The sequence below is a fragment of the Mobula hypostoma genome, chromosome 4 (assembly GCF_963921235.1).
Source record: "Mobula hypostoma chromosome 4, sMobHyp1.1, whole genome shotgun sequence".
In the NCBI taxonomy this organism is placed as follows: domain Eukaryota; kingdom Metazoa; phylum Chordata; class Chondrichthyes; order Myliobatiformes; family Myliobatidae; genus Mobula; species Mobula hypostoma.
The window spans coordinates 184,550,474-184,568,292 of NC_086100.1; the positions used below are offsets into that span (position 1 = coordinate 184,550,474).

A 17,819-nucleotide genomic window follows, 5' to 3' on the forward strand; every position below is an offset into this window, starting at 1 on the left:
CAACCTGTGTCGGCACTGCCAGGGAGCTATGAACTTGGACACCGAGATCTTCATGCTCATTAGCACTGTTGGATCTTCCAAAGTTTGGAAACTTCCACAGGCCAAGGGTAGTAGAAATCTGCAAGGCTTTTCTGTAAATAGCACTTCTTTCTGGGGTAGATTGATGTTTGTTAACCAAACACATTCAGAAATATCAGGGAAATGCTAGGTATGTGGAAATGTTTTGAATTGTACAACAGGTTTGGTGAGTGGGGTTTGGATGGTGCAAGGCCTGCTGGGTTCACATTGTAGAAGACATTCTTTTTTGAGTCGACCTGAATCCAAGGACTTAACCCGGCAAAGACTTTTGCACAGTATAGTATATGTCATTTCCCCCGGGATCAATAAAGTATGACTATGACTATGAGGTTCCTGATGAACTCAATGCCTTTTGTTCTTGCTGTTAGGGAATATTCTGGAGTTGTGTGAATAAAGCAGATATTAATTCAAGCAAGAACCAGCCTACAGTTCTTAATGTATAAGACTTTGCACAGTATTGTAAGTCCCTCAGCCAATACAAAGGAAGATTATTTTGGTATTTCACTTTAGGAGGATCTTTTAGGGGATGAGAAAGAAATAATGTTTATCCTTATTTGTAACATATACGTTGAAACGTCAAAACATAGAGTGAAATGCATCAGTTTGCATCGATGTCAAACACAGCTCAAGGACAGCTGGGAGAGGACGCACCCGTTAAATGTCACCATACTTCTGGGGCTGATGTAGCACGCCTGCAACTCACTAACCCTAATCTGTGTGTGTTTGGATTGTGGGAGGAAATCCGAACATCCATTGGAAACCTATCTGGTAATGGGGGTGAACCTGCAAGTTCCTTGCAGACTGTGCAGGGAATTCAACTCAGATCGCTGGCACAGTAAAGGGTTATGCTGACTGCTACGCCACTGTACCGCTGATACCAGAAGGTAGCACCTCGTGAGGTCTTGTGTCTCACTCTGCTCTGTTGGCAGTGAAGCTTGGTGGCAAATATCTAACTGATTATTGGGCAAGCAGCAACAAGCAAAAACGCTACTGAACTTGCTGAATTTGTGACGTTTCTCAACAGTAAGGGAGAAGAGGCTGGTTTCGCTTCTGGAACATGTAGCTTTTCTGAGGTATCTCATATCAGAAGAGATGCAGACCTGAATTTGCAGAGCAACTTTCATAGAACCTGTCAAAGCATTCCCAAAGTGGTTGTAACCATTGTCACAATGTAGAAAATGCAGCAGTGAACCACACACAGTAAGATCACACAGCACAGTCGAAAATGTTTCATCATGTCTGCTGGATTACTATTGATCAGGGATCTGGAGGTTACTCCTCTGCACATTGCTAAAATAATACCTTGGTATCTTTTATGTAAACCAGAGAGGTTGAGCCTGTTCTTAGACAAAGATTTAGACTGAATGACAGTGGCTCAACAATATGTCAGTCCAGCAGTAGAACATCAGAGCTAGATTCTTGTGCTCATAGCTCTGGAGGGCTCTTCAGCAGTCAGTATTAAATTTGACTAACATCAGATAGTATTTGGTTTGGAGAAAGAGGCCACAGAAGACTACATCAGACAACTTTTGACACCGAGAGATCAATTGTAAGGCTCTTAATCAGAATCCGGTTTATTATCACTGACGAATGCTCGGTGGCCACTTTATTCGGTCACTTTTCTACCTGCTCGTTAATGCAAATATCTAGTTAGCCAATCATTTGGCAGCAACTCAATGCATAAAAGTATGTGGACATAGCCAAGGGGATCAGTTGTTCAGACCAAACATTAGAATAGGGAAGAAATGGGATTTAAGTGACTTTGATCGTGGGATGTTTGTTGATGCCAGACAGGGTAGTTTGAGTATTTCAAAAACTGCTGATCTCTTGGGATTTTCAGGCAGAGTTTACAGAAAAAGGTGTGGAAAACAAAAATGAAGGCCAGTCAGTGTCAGTTCTGTGGGCGAAAATGCCTTGTTAATGAGAGAGGTCAGAGAAGAATGGCCAGACTGGTTCAGACTGAGAAGGTAGTGAAACTAACTCGGATAACCATGCGTTACCATAGTGGTATGTAAGAGAGTACCTCTGAATGCACAACACGACAAACCTTGAAGTGGATGGGCTACAGAAGGTGAAGACCATGAACATGCACTCAGTGGCCACTTTATTAGGTACCCTGCTGTACCTAATAAAGTGGCCACTGAGTGTATATCTACTTGCTTTAACAGTAGGGGAACAAGTAGCTGGAGGAACTCAGTGGGTCGAACAAGGAGGGTGTAGGGATGAAAGGATGCAGGATTTTGACCCAAAGTGCCAACAATTCCTTTCACCACCCCCACAGCTCCACAGCTGCTGTTTGACCCTTTGAGTTCCTCCAGTAGATTGTTTGTGACTCCAGATTCCAGTATCTGCAATATTTATGTCTCAGCACAGCAGTAAGGGGACCTTTATTTAGTCCCTGCATGTGATTCTGTCAGGTGTTAATTGGAAACACTACGAGATTTCAGCCTTTCTGAACTGGGCTGCAGGGACAGCTTTCTAAGTCCTGGTTTACCAATTTTGATCTGACCCATACTAAATGGTTCAAAGCACGTCTGTGCCATTTTGGATATACAGTGGCATGCAAAAGTTTGGGCACCCCTGGTCAAAATTTCTGTTACTGTGAATAGCTAAGCGAGTAAAGGATGAACTGATTTCCAAAAGGCAAAGTTAAAGATGACACATTTCTTTAATATTTTAAGCAAGAAAACATTATTTCCATCTTTTACAGTTTCAAAATAACAAAAAAGGTAAAGGGCCCGAAGCAGAAGTTTGGGCACCCTGCATGGCAGTACTTAGTAACACCCCCTTTGGCAAGTATCACAGCTTGTAAATGCTTTTTGTAGCCAGCTAAGAGTCTTTCAATTCTTGTTTGGGGGATTTTCGCCCATTCTTCCTTGCAAAAGGCTTCTAGTTCTGTGAGATTCTTGGGCTGTCTTGCATGCACTGCTCTTTTGAGGTCTATCCACAGATTCTCGATGATGTTTAGGTCAGGGGACTGTGAGGGCCATGGCAAAACCTTCAGCTTGCACCTCTTGAGGTAGTCCATTGTGGATTTTGAGGTGTGTTTAGGATCATTATCCTGTTGTAGAAGCCATCCTCTTTTCATCTTCAGCTTTTTTACAGACGGTGTGATTTTTGTTTCCAGAATTTGCTGGTATTTAATTGAATTCATTCTTCCCTCTACCAGTAAATGTTCCCCGTGCCACTGGCTGCAACACAAGCCCAAAGCATGATTGATCCACCCCTGTGCTTAACAGTTGGAGAGGTTTTCTTTTCGTGAAATTCTGCACCCTTTTTTCTCCAAGCATACCTTTGCTCATTGCGGCCAAAAAGTTTTATTTTAACTTCAGTTCACAGGACTTGTTTCCAAAATGCATCAGGCTTGTTTGGATGTTCCTTTGAACCTTTTGAATGGGATGGAAATAAAGTTTTCTTGCTTAAAATATTAAAGAAATGTGTCATCTTTTGGAAATTTTGGAAATCAGTTTATCTTTTACTCAGTTAGCTATTCACAGTAACAGAAATTTTGACCAGGGGTGCCCAAACCTTTGCATGCTACTGCATACTCATCATTTAAGACCATAAGTCAAAGGAGCAGAAGTCAGCCATTTGGCCCATCGAGCCTGCTCCGCCATTTTATCATGAGCTGATCCATTCTCCCATTTAGTCCCACTCCCCCGCCTTCTCACCATAACCTTTGATGCGCTGGCTACTCAGACACCTATCAATCTCTGCCTGAAATACACCCAATGACTTGACCTCCTCTGCCGCCCGTGGCAACAAATTCTACAGATTCACCACCCTCTGCAGACTCTCTGTTTCCTCAGCACTACTGGCCCCTCCACCTATCTTTGTATCATCAGCAAACTTAGCCACAAAACCATCTATTCCATAATCCAAATCGTTGATGTACAATGTAAAAAGAAGCGGCCCCAACACGGACCCCTGTGGAACACCACTGGTAACCGGCAGCCAACCAGAATGGGATCCCTTTATTCCCACTCTCTGTTTCCTGCCAATCAGCCAACACTCTATCCAGGTATGTAACTTTCTTGTAATTTCATTTTAGATGCTTTCATTTAAGAAAGCAGATGGGACCTTAACATAATGCCTATAGCTAAGGAAGTCATCCTTGACAATACTGTACTCCCTCAGTACTCATGGTTAAGCTGTATTTTATGTCTAAACTCGAGTGGAGCTTTCAGTCTCCCCTACTCTCTGAGGGCGCAGTCCTTTCGGCTGAGCACCAGTTGGCATCTTGTACGAGACACATCGGAAAACCTTACTGAAAGAGAGCAGAGGGAGGCATGCAGAGGTGAGCACCACTGACGTAGTAGACCACTTGGAGTCATGGAGACATACAGCATGGGAACGGGCCCTTCAGCCCAACTGGTCCATGCCAACCAAAATGCCCATCTAACCTTGTCCCATTTGCCCACATTTGGTCCAGATCCCTCTGAACCAGGAGTTCCCAACCTGGGGTCCACAGACCCCCTCGGTTAATGGCAGGGGTCCAATGGCATAAGATGGTCGGGAAGCCCTGCTCTAAACCTTGCCTATTTATTTACCTGTTCAAGTGTCTCTTAAATGTTGTTCATGCACCTACTTCAACCACTTAATATGACAACTCATTCCACCTTCTGGGTGAAAAGGTCTCACCTCGGTTTCCCATTAAAACTTCTTTCTTCACAGCTTAAACCTCTGCCCTCAAATTCCTGATTTTCCCCAACCCTGGGGAGGGGAAAAAAAAAGACCAGGTCAATGCTCACAATCCATGCCCCTCATACACATGAGATGCTGGAAATCCAAACTTCTGGAGGAACTCAGCAGGTCAGGCAGCATCTATAGAAATAAACCTCTAAGATCACCCCACATTCTCCAATGAAATAAAGTGCAAACCTACTCAACCTCGCTCTATGATTCTGCCCCTGGAGTCTTGGCAATGTCCTGGAGTACTAGGTGTAAGATTTATTCAGTGCAAGTAATTGCTGTACATTGTTTTCTGCAGCAGGTCAGTTATTGCGCCCAAGACTTGGTCTTTTAATGATTATCTAGGCCAGGGGTTCCTAAACTGTTGGCCCTTGTACCCTTGCTTAATGGTATTGCTCCATTCCATAAAAATAGTTGGGAACCCCTAATCTAGACTGCGACCAGACTTGTGTCCTGCCCTTTTAAGAACCTTTGTCCTTTTTTTTTTGGCAGCCAAGCGGGTTCAAGAAGAGAATCTACAAGTTGTGTGTGTGCCTTCCTCCTTCCAGGTGAGGTGAAGCTGTTTTCCTTAACTCTGTACCTCATAGCCATGCTGGCAACATCAGAGACGTGCGTTTCCATAAATTACCTGGATTTCTGTAAGGCCTTCCATAATCTCATCAAGTCTCTGATTGTTTTACAGCAGGGGTCAGCAACCTTTTTGCCTCTGTGGGACAGATTGTGTATTAATGAGCGGACGGTGGGCCAGATAAATGCCATTAAAAAAAAACTTGAAATATGGGAATAATCCATTTAAATGCATCCAGTTATGTTTTGCCTCAAATTAAAATGCTCAAAAGTCATTTGTGCTTAACCAAGGATGCCAATTAGTAATCAAAGAACTCAGTTGAGTTGCAATTAATTTCAATCAAGGCATCTTTTGAATCTATTAAAAAGACATGAAGAATCTTTAAACATAAAACGTATGAACACGATGCGTTGAATGGTGATAAATTAAGTATAATAAAAAAGAAAATGTTAATGTAAATAGTCGATAAATCAGTGTGAAACTTGAATGTTGTTTGTTGCTTGAAAGCTTCTCAATATTGGGTGTCCGACTTGTTGATGCCAAGAGCAAGACATTATGCAGATGGGCATCAGTCAATCTTGTTCTCAAATGGTTCTTGGTGTGCTTCATTTTTGAAAATAATTGCTCACACAGATAAGTGCTACCAAACAATGATGCCATCTTTTTTGCATGGTGCACTAAATTAGGAATCTATAGAATTCTATAATTTCTATAGAAGTCAAGCACTGACACATCTTCAGAATGAAATTTGGATCTCAATATGTCATCACACTGCATCTCAATCAATTCCATTTGAAAAATTTCTGATGCAGTGTCCACTTCCACATCAAATGGAGTAGCAAACAGCTTGAACTTATTCATATGCAAGCGAAAATCAGCAAAACGAGATTAAAAAAAAAAAATCTTCTCTCAATTCTTGGACTATATTTTTTGAAAAGTGGGAAAGTGTGTACAATGTCCTTTTTGAAGCTGATACTCCCACAATTGCAGCTTTCTTTCAAAAGCCACAATATGACCATATATCTCATGTATCCGGTGACTTTTTTTTCTTGAAGTTGTAAATTCAAGTTATTTAAATGAGATGTAATGTCCACAAGAAATGCCAAGGTTGCAAGCCAATCAGGATCACAAAAATGTGAAGCATCCTCATTTTTTTGCTTTCAAGGAATACCTCCACCTCTTCATGCGATGTAAATACTTTTTACAGCATCGACCCTCGGCTAAGCCAGCGTACATTGCAGAAATAAGCCAGGTCCCCATATTCTGCCTCCGTATCCAACAAAAATTGCTGAAACTGGTGGTGATTCAATCCGCGAGATAGGATCAGATTCCCTGCCTTCACAGCGATGTCCATAACAACCTTTAATTTCAAAGACTTCGCACATAATGCCTCTTGATGGATAACGCAATGAATTTTAGCCAGTTTCTGTGCGATTCCAAGGTTTTCCATTTGTCCTTGCAGCAATGTAATGATGCCTTTTTTTCTGTCCCACCATTGCTGGTGCCCCATCAGTTGTGATACCAATTAGCTTCGACACATTAAGGTTCATATCTGACATCATTTTCAACAAAGCTTCAAAAATGTCTGCTCCAGTAACCATGTCCTTCATAGGAATTAATTGAATAAAGTTGAGGTCACTCCTCGCACAAACACTGGAAGTTGAGCAGTGGCTCTCAAGCCTGTGCTCTCATCAAATGCAATTGAAAAAAATTGCAATTCGTTGCAGGCATCCCTTAAACAACTTTTAACATTTCTTCAACTTGCCGTGTGATCGTTCTTGCTGACAGGCTGATAGATGCAAATAAAGATTTCTTTTCAGGACCAGCAATATCCACCACTGCCAGTAAACATTCTTTGACAAACTCTCCATCTGTAAAAGGCTTCATCTTTTCTGCAATACATTTTGAGACTTGGTAGCTGGCACGGGTATTGCCTTCATTTTCACTGCGTTTCTTGGCAAAAAAATTATGTTTGTTTTCCGAAACTAGCCTTCATTCGCTCAACTTCATCTTTCCTTGCTTGCCCAGTAAACTTGTTAAAATTTCCACTATGGCAGATCTCGTAATGTCGCCTGATATTTGTCACCTTCTTCACAGCAACATTTTCCAGGCAAATGAGACAAACTGATTTCCCAGCTTGCTCAATGAAGAAGTAATCTAGTGTCCAAGTGTCTTGGAAATTTCGGCACTCAGTGTCTACCTTCCTGTGTTTTGCATTCATTGCCATTGGAATTTTTTTCTTCGATTTTTATTTCGAAACGCGAGTTATTCAACAAGTATTGTAGCACATGTAAATAGCTGGATATTAAGCGTAGATTTCTTATTAAAACACAGTGACGCTGTTTCTGTTTACAAATTTGAACAATCCCATCTGAAAACCTGCGCGTGCACGGAGAGTATCTAATACATATTAATAAGGTAGTCTGCCTTCCCGTCATTCGTATATACCAGTGTTTGGTTTGGAACAAAACAGAACTTGGGGCCAGTGTAACAAAACACCATGCATATCCATCAGTGTGGTCGTGTGAAACACTTAGAATAAGGAAAAACCGCTGGCGGGCCGGATAAGCATAGTATCCCAATAATCAGGCCGCTCAAAATACCTTTGTTGTCTACCCCTGTTTTGGAGCCAGGGACGTATTTCTGAAGTGTGGTCATTGTAGGAACTTGGGGAATCAAACAGCCATGTTGCTTGCTGTCATCGTGTGCTCATGTTAACATACGAAGAGCGTTTGATGGCTCAGGGCCTGTACTCGCTGGGGGGTGGGGGGATTTCACTGAAGCCTGTTGAATATTGAAAGGTCTACATAGAGTGGACATGGAGCTATAGTGGGGGAGTCCAGGACAAGAGGACACAGCCTCAGAATAGTAGCAGGTCCCTTTAGAACAGAGATGAGAAGGAATTTCTCTCGCCAGATGGTTGTGGGCCTGTGAAATTCATTGCCACAGATGGCTGTGGAGGCCAAGTTATTTGGGTATATTTAAAGTGAAGGTTGATCAATTCTTGATTATTCAGGGCCTCAAAGGTTATGGGGAGAAGGCAGGAGAATGGGGTTAAGAGGGATAATAAATCAGCCATGATGAAATGTTGAATCAGAATCCATGGCATAATTCTGCTCCTATGTCTTATGGTAAATATTGCCGCTGATACTGATGGGAAGGAACAACTTACCTTCTCGATGTGCCCTGCTGAAAGAGCAAGACAGCCCTACTGTATTAAGGCACTTAGTCCCAAATATGATGGCAGTGCAATGATTGGAATGGGGTCAGTGGAATGAAGTTCATCTGGGTCCACCTTGACTTGTGTGCTGATGCTGATCAGCATGGATCAATGGCTATTCATTAATAAAAGGGGCTTGAGCTAGCTGTGGCTCCATTTGTAACACCTTTCCCTCCAAGCTTTGAGTGTTATGGGGTGACGAATCACTCCATGGATAAAGTTCAAACGAAATGTGTTATCAAAGTACAGTATATGTCACCAGATACAACCCTGAGATTCATTTTCATTCAGGCTTTCACAGTAGAACAAAGAAATACAATGGACTTGATGGAACAACTAAACACAAAGATTGGCAAAACAACAAATTGCAAAAGACTGCAAATAAAAAAACATAGTAATAATTAATAAGTGCACTTGCAAGGCAAAGTTTATGAACCCTTTGCAATTACCTGTTTTTCTGCATTAATTACTCATAAAATGTACTCTGATCTTCTTCTAAGTCACAATAATAGACAAACACAATCTGCCTAAAATAATAACACATAAACAACTGCACTCCTTGTCAATACTGAGTGCGCCATTTAAACAATCACAGTCTAGGTTTAAAAAAAAAGTACGTGAAACCCTGGGGCAGTGCCTTCAACAAAAGTATTTGGAGTCAGGTGTTCCATTCAAGAGATGAGATTGGAGCTGTGGGTTATATAGGTGCCCTTCCCTATATAAAAAAAGACACACACAGTCAGATTACTGACCAAATCTGCTCTTCTCAGGAAAGATCTGTTTATGTGCATCATGTCTCAATCAAAACAGCTTTTAGAGGACCTTAGAAGTGTTGTAGAGGTGCATGAAGCTGGAAAGGCTACAAAAGCATTTCTAAAGCCCAGAGTATTCATCAGTCCACAGTAAGGTAAATTGTTTACCAACAGCGGGAATTCAGTACTGTTGCTGCTTTCCCTGGCAGTGTGCATCCTGCAAAGATCACACTAAGAGCACAATGTATAATGCTGAAGGAAGTGAAAAAGAACCCAAGGTTAACAGCAAAAGGCCTGCAGAAATCCATAGAACTTGCTAAAGCCTCTGTTCATGTGTCCACTATAAGAAAAAAACTGCACAAGAAAAATGTTCACGGGAAGGACACCATGGAAAAAACCATTGCTTTCCAAAAAAAAGCATTGCTGCACGTTTCAAGCTTGCAAAAGACCACCTGGATGTACCACAACGCTTCTGGGACAATGTTCTGTGAACAGATGAGACAAAAGTTGAACTTCTTGGCAGAAGTGCACACCATGATGTTTGGAGAGAAAAGGACACTGCACACCAACCACCAAAACTTCATGCTAACTTGTGAAGCATGGTGGAAGGAGCATCATGGTTTGGGGCTGCTTTGCCGCCTCAGGGCCTGGACGGCTTGCGATCATTGAGGGAGCAATGAGTTCAAAATTGTATCAAGACATTCTATATGAGAATGTCAGGGTAGTGGTCCATCACCTAAAGGTTAATAGAAGTTGGAAGATGCAACAAGACAACGATACGAAACACAAGAGTGAATCAACAACCGAATGGTTTAAAAAGAAGAAAATTTGTGTTTTGGAATGGCCAAGACAGAGTCCAGATCTGAACCCAATTGAGTTGCTGTGGCAAGACTTGAAGACAGCTGTTCATGCAAGGTATCACAAAAATATTGATAAACCAAAACAGTTTTGTATGGAGGAATGGTCTAAAATTCCTCCTCGCCATGTGCGTCTGATCAGCAGCTACAGGAAATGTTTTGTGGAGGTTATTGCTGCGAAAGCAGGTTCTGCTAGTGATTAAGTACAAGGGTTCATGTACATTTTCCAGCCTGGACTGTGATAGATTAAATGGTGTACTTGGTATTGAGGAGAAGTGCAATTGTTTATGTTATTATCTAGCAGAAAGCCAGGTAATTGCAAAGGGTTCACAAACTTTCACTTACAACTGTAAGTACAATGAGAACATGAGTTGCAGAGTCCTTGAAAGTGAGTCTATAGGTTGTGAAATCAGTTTAGGGGTGAGTGAAGTTCAGGAGCCTGATGGTTGTAGGGTAATAACTGTAGCGGAGTCTAGTGGTGTGGGACCTAAGGCTCACATCGGTAGTCTGGGAGAATGTTTATGTTCACGTTTCATTATCATTCAACCATACATGATACCTATGAATACAGCCACATGAAACAGCGTTCCTCTGGGACCAAGGTGGAGAACATACCAACGCTTATACACAGCACAGGGCACATAGAGCACATATGAGAGCGGTAAACGTATAGTAATACAAAAAAAAGCCAAGGCTCTGTCTGACATGTCAGCAAGAACAAACTGTTTTCTGCAGTCCGCAGATGAACGCATGCAAGCAAACAAATACTTGGGCTGACACATCAGGATAATATTCATGAAGTGCTGTACTGTGTGTCCTGTAGATGGTGTTCTAAGGCATTATTAAACTGAGGCCCTGTCTTCTCCTTGGCACTGTTTCAGAAGGGTGATTGGTTCTCTGGCTAATTTCTGTCATTGGGACTTCGTCATTGGAACTGAATATTGTAACATTATTCTCACCTTGCTATCTGCAGTATGCAAATGATCTGCCAGTACAATTGCACTGCAAATATTTCATAGATATATCACTGCTTACTTAAAAAAATCACTTAGTGTCTTTTGTGGAAAGCAATTTATAAATGCAAGTCCTGTTTTGGTTTGTCACATTTGGAGTGACAGAGGTCAATTGTGGCGTTTAATTTCCAACCCTTGATTGTTGAATATATTTAAGAATGCCAAGAACAAAATGTCCTTTGTCCACCAGTTTTGGAGAGGAGCCAAGGCTTTCTCTTGTGTAAATACTAGAATGTTTCTTCTTGATGACTGAGAGGAAGTTTTAAGCAGATGATTTGACTGTTCATCTTGTGATTGCTAAGGGATTTTATTTGTACAAAGCAGCTGGGGTTTTTCATGCATCTATATGCAGGAGATTCAACTTGCTGGGGCATCTCTCTTATTTTCTTTGCAGGCTCGTCAGCTCATCCTAAAACATGAGCTGCCCCTCAGTGACCTGGACAGACACCCTGAGGTAGGACATTTTTGTTGAGCTCACATTGTTTATTTTTGGAGGATGGTGGGTGGGGCTCTGGCGTTCCGTGTTACCGTGAACTGTGTGTTCAGGCAAGCTGGGAGAAATAGTCCTGTGTAGTGATCCAGACAGGTGTAAGTATACAAACCAGGGCACGCACAGGCTCCGCTTTTTTCATTCCCACAGGTGAGGGGAGAAGATGCAGAGGAACCCACCAACCAGCAGGTTCCCATCAGCTGCCCCAGATTCTATCGCCAGTACGTCACAGGAACCAGCACCCCCCACCCCACCCCCGGCCTGAGACTCTACTATGGTAGTGAGAAGTATAGATAAAGCAGCCAGCATAATCGAAGAACCCATCCATCCCAGACGTCCTGAGTTCTCTACCCTCATTAGGCAGAAGCTAAAAAGGCCTGAAAGCACATACAATACTGTGCAAAAGTCTTAGGCATGTGTAGCGGAGAGCGAGTTTGTATATCTGGCAGGAGCCAAGAATGTTGTGAATCATGTGGTGTGGGACAGGTGGCAGGGAAGGCGTGCCAGGGGCATGGCACAGCTGCAGTCACATCCAGCCCTGAGACACCAGGCAAGGTCATTTGCTTCCAAAAAATTGGCTTGTTGATTATTGCAGAATGTCCGTCTGGTACTTCCTGCTCCCTCCCCTCTCCCTTTCCCTTTCCCTTTCCCTCCCCTCTCCCTCTCCCTTTCCCTTCTCTCTCCCTTTCCCTTCCCTCTCCCTTTCCCTTTCCCTTTCCCCAACCATGATTTCACTTTCCCTGCCCCCTTCCCACTCTGGAACCACAACAGAGACCCATATCAGAATCGAGGTTATCATCACTCTCAAATGTCATGATTTCTTTTTTGTGGCAACAGTACAGTGCAATACAAAATTACTACAGTACTGTGCAGATGTCTTGGGCAACCCAGCTATATACAGTATATGTGCCTTACACTTTTGCACAGCACTGTACCATTAGGTTTAAGGGCAGCTTCTATCCTGCGATCATAAAACTCTTAAATGGACCTTTTGTATGGTAAGATGAACCTTTGGAATCCAATCTATCTTACTATAATCTTGTACTTTATTGTTCACCGGCACTGCACTCTTTCAATAGCTTTCACACTTTATTCTGTATTGTTATTGTCTTACCTGTTCTAGCTCATTACACAGTGTAATGATTTAATCTGTGTAAACAGTGTGCAAGACGAGCTTTCCACTGTATCTTGTTACATGTGACGATGATAAACCAGCCCCAATATATACTAGGGTCCATTTACAGTGGTCAGGTAACCTATCAACCAATACGTTCATAGGATTTGGGGAGAAAACCGGAACACCTCACAGTCATGGGGAGACCATGCAAACTGCATGCAGGCAGCACACAAGGTCAGCATTGAATCTGGGTCCCTGGAGCTTTGAGCATAACTAGCTACAAGACTATGTCACCCCAGATGTGGCCAATATGTCTTATGGCCCTGTGTAGCCCAAGAAAGTATGATGGTTGTATTTCATTAGGAATTTGAGGAGATTTGGTATGTCACCAAAAACACTCAAATTTCTACAAATGTATTGTGGAGAGCATTCTGTCTAACTATTCTAGCTATCACCGTCTGGTATGGGGGAGGAGGGGTGCGACTGCACAGGATGAAAGTAAGCTGCAGAGAGTTGTAAAATTAGTCATCTCCATCATGGGCACTAGCCTCTATAGTATCCAACACATCTTCAAAAGGTGGTGCCTCAGAAAGGCAGCGCCCATCATTAAGGACCCCCACCACCCAGGACATGCCCTCTTCTCATTGCTACCATCAGGAAGGAGGTACAGAAATGTGAAGGTACACGGTCAACAATTCAAGACCAGCTTTCTTCCCCTCTGCCATCTGATTTCTGAATGGAGTTTGAACCCATGAACACTACCTCACTATTTTTTATTTCCTGTTTTTGTACAACTTAATTTTATATATTCTACATACATACACACATACAGTAATTCAGTTTTTTCCCTCTATTATCATGTACTTCTGCCACAAAGTTAAAACATTTCCTGAATGCTGGTAATATTAAACTTGATTCTGACTGTATTAGCAGCATCCAGGAGAGTGACTAATGAATAGTGGAGACAGTCACACTGCATATGTACTGGACTGATGTGTGTTATTCTTCCACTATATCACAGCTTGATGTTGCCATTGATGGTGCTGACGAGGTGGACTGTAACCTCAATTTAATCAAAGGCGGAGGGTGAGTACTACTCAGGAACTTCGATATTGTCACACCTTGAGTGTCCTGTTGATTTTTTTAAAAAAAAGCTCTTTGGGGCAAAATGGAAGAAGACATGCTGTTTTAGTAGGTATTTTATTTACAAAGTTCAATATGAATTTATTATCAAAGTAAGTCCATTGGTTCTGGGAACTGTTCAGTGATGGGGCAAATGAAGCTATCCCCTCCGGTTCAAGAGCCTGATGGTTGAGGAGTAATAACTGTTCCTGAACCTGGTCATGTGGGTCCTGGGGCTCCTATACCACCTTTCTCATGGCAGCAGCATGAAGAGAGCATGGCCTGGATAGTGGGGTCCTCGATGATGGAAATTGCTTTCCTGTGACACCGCTCTTGTAAACGTGCTGAGTGGTGCAGACGGTTGCACCCATGATGGACAGGGCTGTCATGTTCTCTACTTGTTATATGATTTTTCTGTTCAAGAGCATTGGTGTTTTCCATACCAGCTATGATGCCGTCAGTCCATATACTCATCACCGTACATGTGTAGAAGTTTGTCAAAGTTTTAGATGACGTGCCAAATCTTCGCAAACTCCTAAGAAAATGGAAGCACTGCCGTGCTTTCCTCATAATGGCACTTGTATGCTGAACCCAGGACAGATCCTCTGAAATGATAGCATCGAGGAATTTATAGTTGCTGACCCACTCCACCCTTTTATAAGAATGTAAACAACTCGTGTAGTTATTTGTCTAAAAGCAAAGCACTACAGATGCTGCTCAATTGAAATTGAGAAACAGAATACTCAATGGGTCAGGCAGCACCTTGTGGAGAGAGTATCGGTAATATAGTTTTGGTTTGACGATGTTTCAATAACTTAGTCAAGAAAAAGTGCTGGAGGAACTCAGCAGGTCAGGCAGCTCAGTCTGAAATGTTGACAGTTTATTCTTTTCCATCGATGCTACCTGACCTGCTAAGTTCCTCCAGCATTTTATATGTTAGTCTGGATTTCCAGTATCTGCAGACTCTCTTGTGTTGTCCAGCTCCTACACAGTCTCCTCCACCAGTCAAAATGTCATCGGCAAAGCTTTTTTTAAAAAAAAAGCAGATGACAGAATCTGAAATCAAAGCAGAAAATGCTGAAAATACTTGGCAGATCAGGCAGCGTTAATGGAGAGAGAAACTGAGTTCCTGTTTCAGATCATGACAAACGGTTTTTCACTGTGAAACGTTAACTCTGTTTCGCTTTCAAAGCTGAGGGAGCATTTTTTGTTTTAATTTGTTGGAGAGATGGCCCTTCACTGAGCTTTGCTGAACCTGGCTCAGTGGTTCAAGAGCCTGTGCTGGAGTGTGTGATTTACTGTCGCTCCATTTTCACCATCCCTCTGAGATGTTCAACTGGGCAGTTTTGTAACAGAAATGCTCCATCTCTCAGATCAGAGTTAGCACATACAAAATACTGAGAAACTCAGCAGGTCAGGCAGCATCTATTGAAGGGAATAAACAGTCAACATTTTGGGCTGAGACCCTTAATAAGCAGTGGAAAAGGAAGGGGGAAGAAGCCGGAATAAGTTGGGGAAGAAGTGCAAACCTGGCAGGTGAGGAGGAAGTTAGGCAGGGTTGAGAGGGTGAAGTGGGAAGCTGGAAGGTGATAAGTGGAAAAGGTAAAGGGCTGAAGAAGAAGGAAACTGATAGGAGAGCAGAGTAGACCATGGGAGAACGAAGGAGGAGGCGCAGCAAAGGGAGGTGATGGGAGGGTGAGGAGAAGAGAAGGTGTAAGGGGGAGCCAGAATGGGGAATGGAAAAAGACAGATGAAGGAAGGGGCAGAAGTTACAGGAAGTTAGAGAAATCTATGTTTGGCCTGTCAGGTTAGACAGAGGCTACTCAAGACAGAATATGAGGTGTTGCTCCTCCAAACTGAGTGTCTTCATAATGGCAGTAGAGGAGGCCATCTGCTGTGATGGGAGTTGGCTTCCCACTGGGAGTTTAAAGCAAAAATCTGAGTGTTGTCTGTAAGTGGATTGCTGTAGTTGGGGGTGGAGGTCAAGATGGTGTCATGATTCATATGACTTCCATTGTTTATCATTCCAGAAGCCCTCTGCTGATAAAGTGGGTGGCAGCCTGAGTGTTAGGGCTCTTCAGTCTCTAATCTCTGCCTATCTGGTGCCTTGCTCCCTGCCACTGCTCTGCCCTAACAACATACTCTTGCTCTTCTGACAGAGGCTGCTTGACTCAGGAGAAGATTGTCGCTGGCTGTGCAAACAAGTTTATCATTATTGCTGATTACAGGTAAGAACCTCTCCAAATAATTCCTGTTACTCCTTGATGAAAAGGAACGGTGTGCCTATCAACGGTCTGAAATCCTGGATAGGTTCACCTGCACACATGCATCTCATTTTGAAATGCAGTTCCTATTGCAGTTTGGCTGGGAGTTGCATTCTTCCTGAAGGAAGCTACCCTGGGCACACTATAGGCAGGGGTAAGTGTTCACCTACAGCACGGTAGTCCTGGAATGGTGAACATGTCTGCTGGTAGCTGCCCCTAAAGGAATGCTGCCTGCCCTGTCCAGGACAGCAGTCAAGTCTCAGCTAAAATGGTGCATGTACGTGCCTTCAAATTAGAAACGAAGCAGACCGTATCCACTCAACTCTGCTCTAATAGTTAATCAAATAGTGATTTTCTGATAGTAATCGCAGTTGCTCAGTTTCACATTGTCATCTACCTCTTAGCCCATTTGCTTATTAAATATAAGACCATAAAACATTGGAGCAGAATTAACCCATTCGGTCTATTGAGCTGGCTGATTTATTTTCTTCCTCAACCACATCCTCCTGTCTTTTCCCTGCAACGTCCAATGCCCTTACTAATCAAGAACCTGTTATCCTCTGCTTTAAATATACCCATTCCTTTGGCCTCCACAGCGGTCTGTGCCAATGAATTCTACAGATGACCACCCTCTGGGTAAAGTATCTGTCTCCTTCTGCCTTAAATAATAAAAGAACATCTACTTCCACCACCCTTTGAGGAAGGGAACACCAAAGGTCCTCTGAGGGGACATTTTCCTTGTCTATGTTGAATGGTGTCTCCTTATAGTGACCTCTTAGTTTTAGATTCTCCCACCTGAGGATATCTCCTCTCCGTGCCCATGTTAAGGATCCCCAAGATCTCCCATTTCAATCAAATCCAACTCCTCTCTTCTGTTCTCTCGTGATACAAGTCTTGTTTGCAGGTACAGGCCTCTGACAGGAAGCCACCAAAGGCTGGCTCTAACTACTGACCCTGAGCAGCAACACTACTTCATGAAGGAATTAGTAAAAGAGGGACTTCCAAATAATCTCTGGAGGAACGTCACCAAATTAGTCCCCCAGGCAGATTGTACCCCTTGTTTATGTGAAATTTGTTAAGGCTTTTGGCAAGCTCTCATAAGGTAGGCCTGGTCCAGAAGATAGAGGAGCTTAGGATCTGAGGCATGCTGGGAAACTGGGTCCAAAACTTGCTTGACGATAGAAGACAGAGACTTCTGGTGGATGGTTGATTTTTTGACTAGTCTGTTACAAGTGCTGTAGTGCAGGGATTGGTGCTGGGACTTTTTTTTAAAAAATATATATGGTATGGTCAGCAGTGCAGGTGGTCTGCTTAGTAAGTTTGCAGATGACATAAAAATTGGAGTTAAAAATATTGATAGTTTAGGATGCAGTGGGACGTAGTTTAATTGGGACTGAGTGGTGGTAGAAGGTATTTAATCCAGATAAGTGTGAGGGCGATGTTCTTATTGTGTTTTGTTTTAGGGGTGGGGGCAATGTTCTTTCTGCATTTTTTTTTGTGGTGGGTTTGCTGTTTCTCTTTGAACTTCCATAGTTTTTCTTTGTTTTGTGGCTATCGCAAAGGTTCAAAGGTCTAGTTTAAGGTCAGAGAAATGTATACAATATACATGCTGAAATGCTTTTTCTTCGCAAACATCCACAAAAACA

General features: G+C 42.7%; 1 protein-coding gene across 2 annotated transcripts in view; it reads left to right on the top strand.

Annotated features, from left to right (window-relative positions):
- rpia (ribose 5-phosphate isomerase A (ribose 5-phosphate epimerase)) overlaps positions 1 to 17,819 on the top strand; it is a 52,684-nt gene that overhangs the window by 24,568 nt on the left and 10,297 nt on the right. The window contains exons 3-6 of one of the 2 annotated variants that reach the window (XM_063047115.1): positions 5,263 to 5,318; positions 11,575 to 11,634; positions 13,809 to 13,873; positions 16,069 to 16,137. In XM_063047115.1, the coding sequence (XP_062903185.1) occupies positions 5,263 to 5,318; positions 11,575 to 11,634; positions 13,809 to 13,873; positions 16,069 to 16,137 (250 nt within the window). The remainder of the gene's footprint in view (positions 1 to 5,262; positions 5,319 to 11,574; positions 11,635 to 13,808; positions 13,874 to 16,068; positions 16,138 to 17,819) is intronic. The other variant, XM_063047116.1, reaches the window with a different exon arrangement.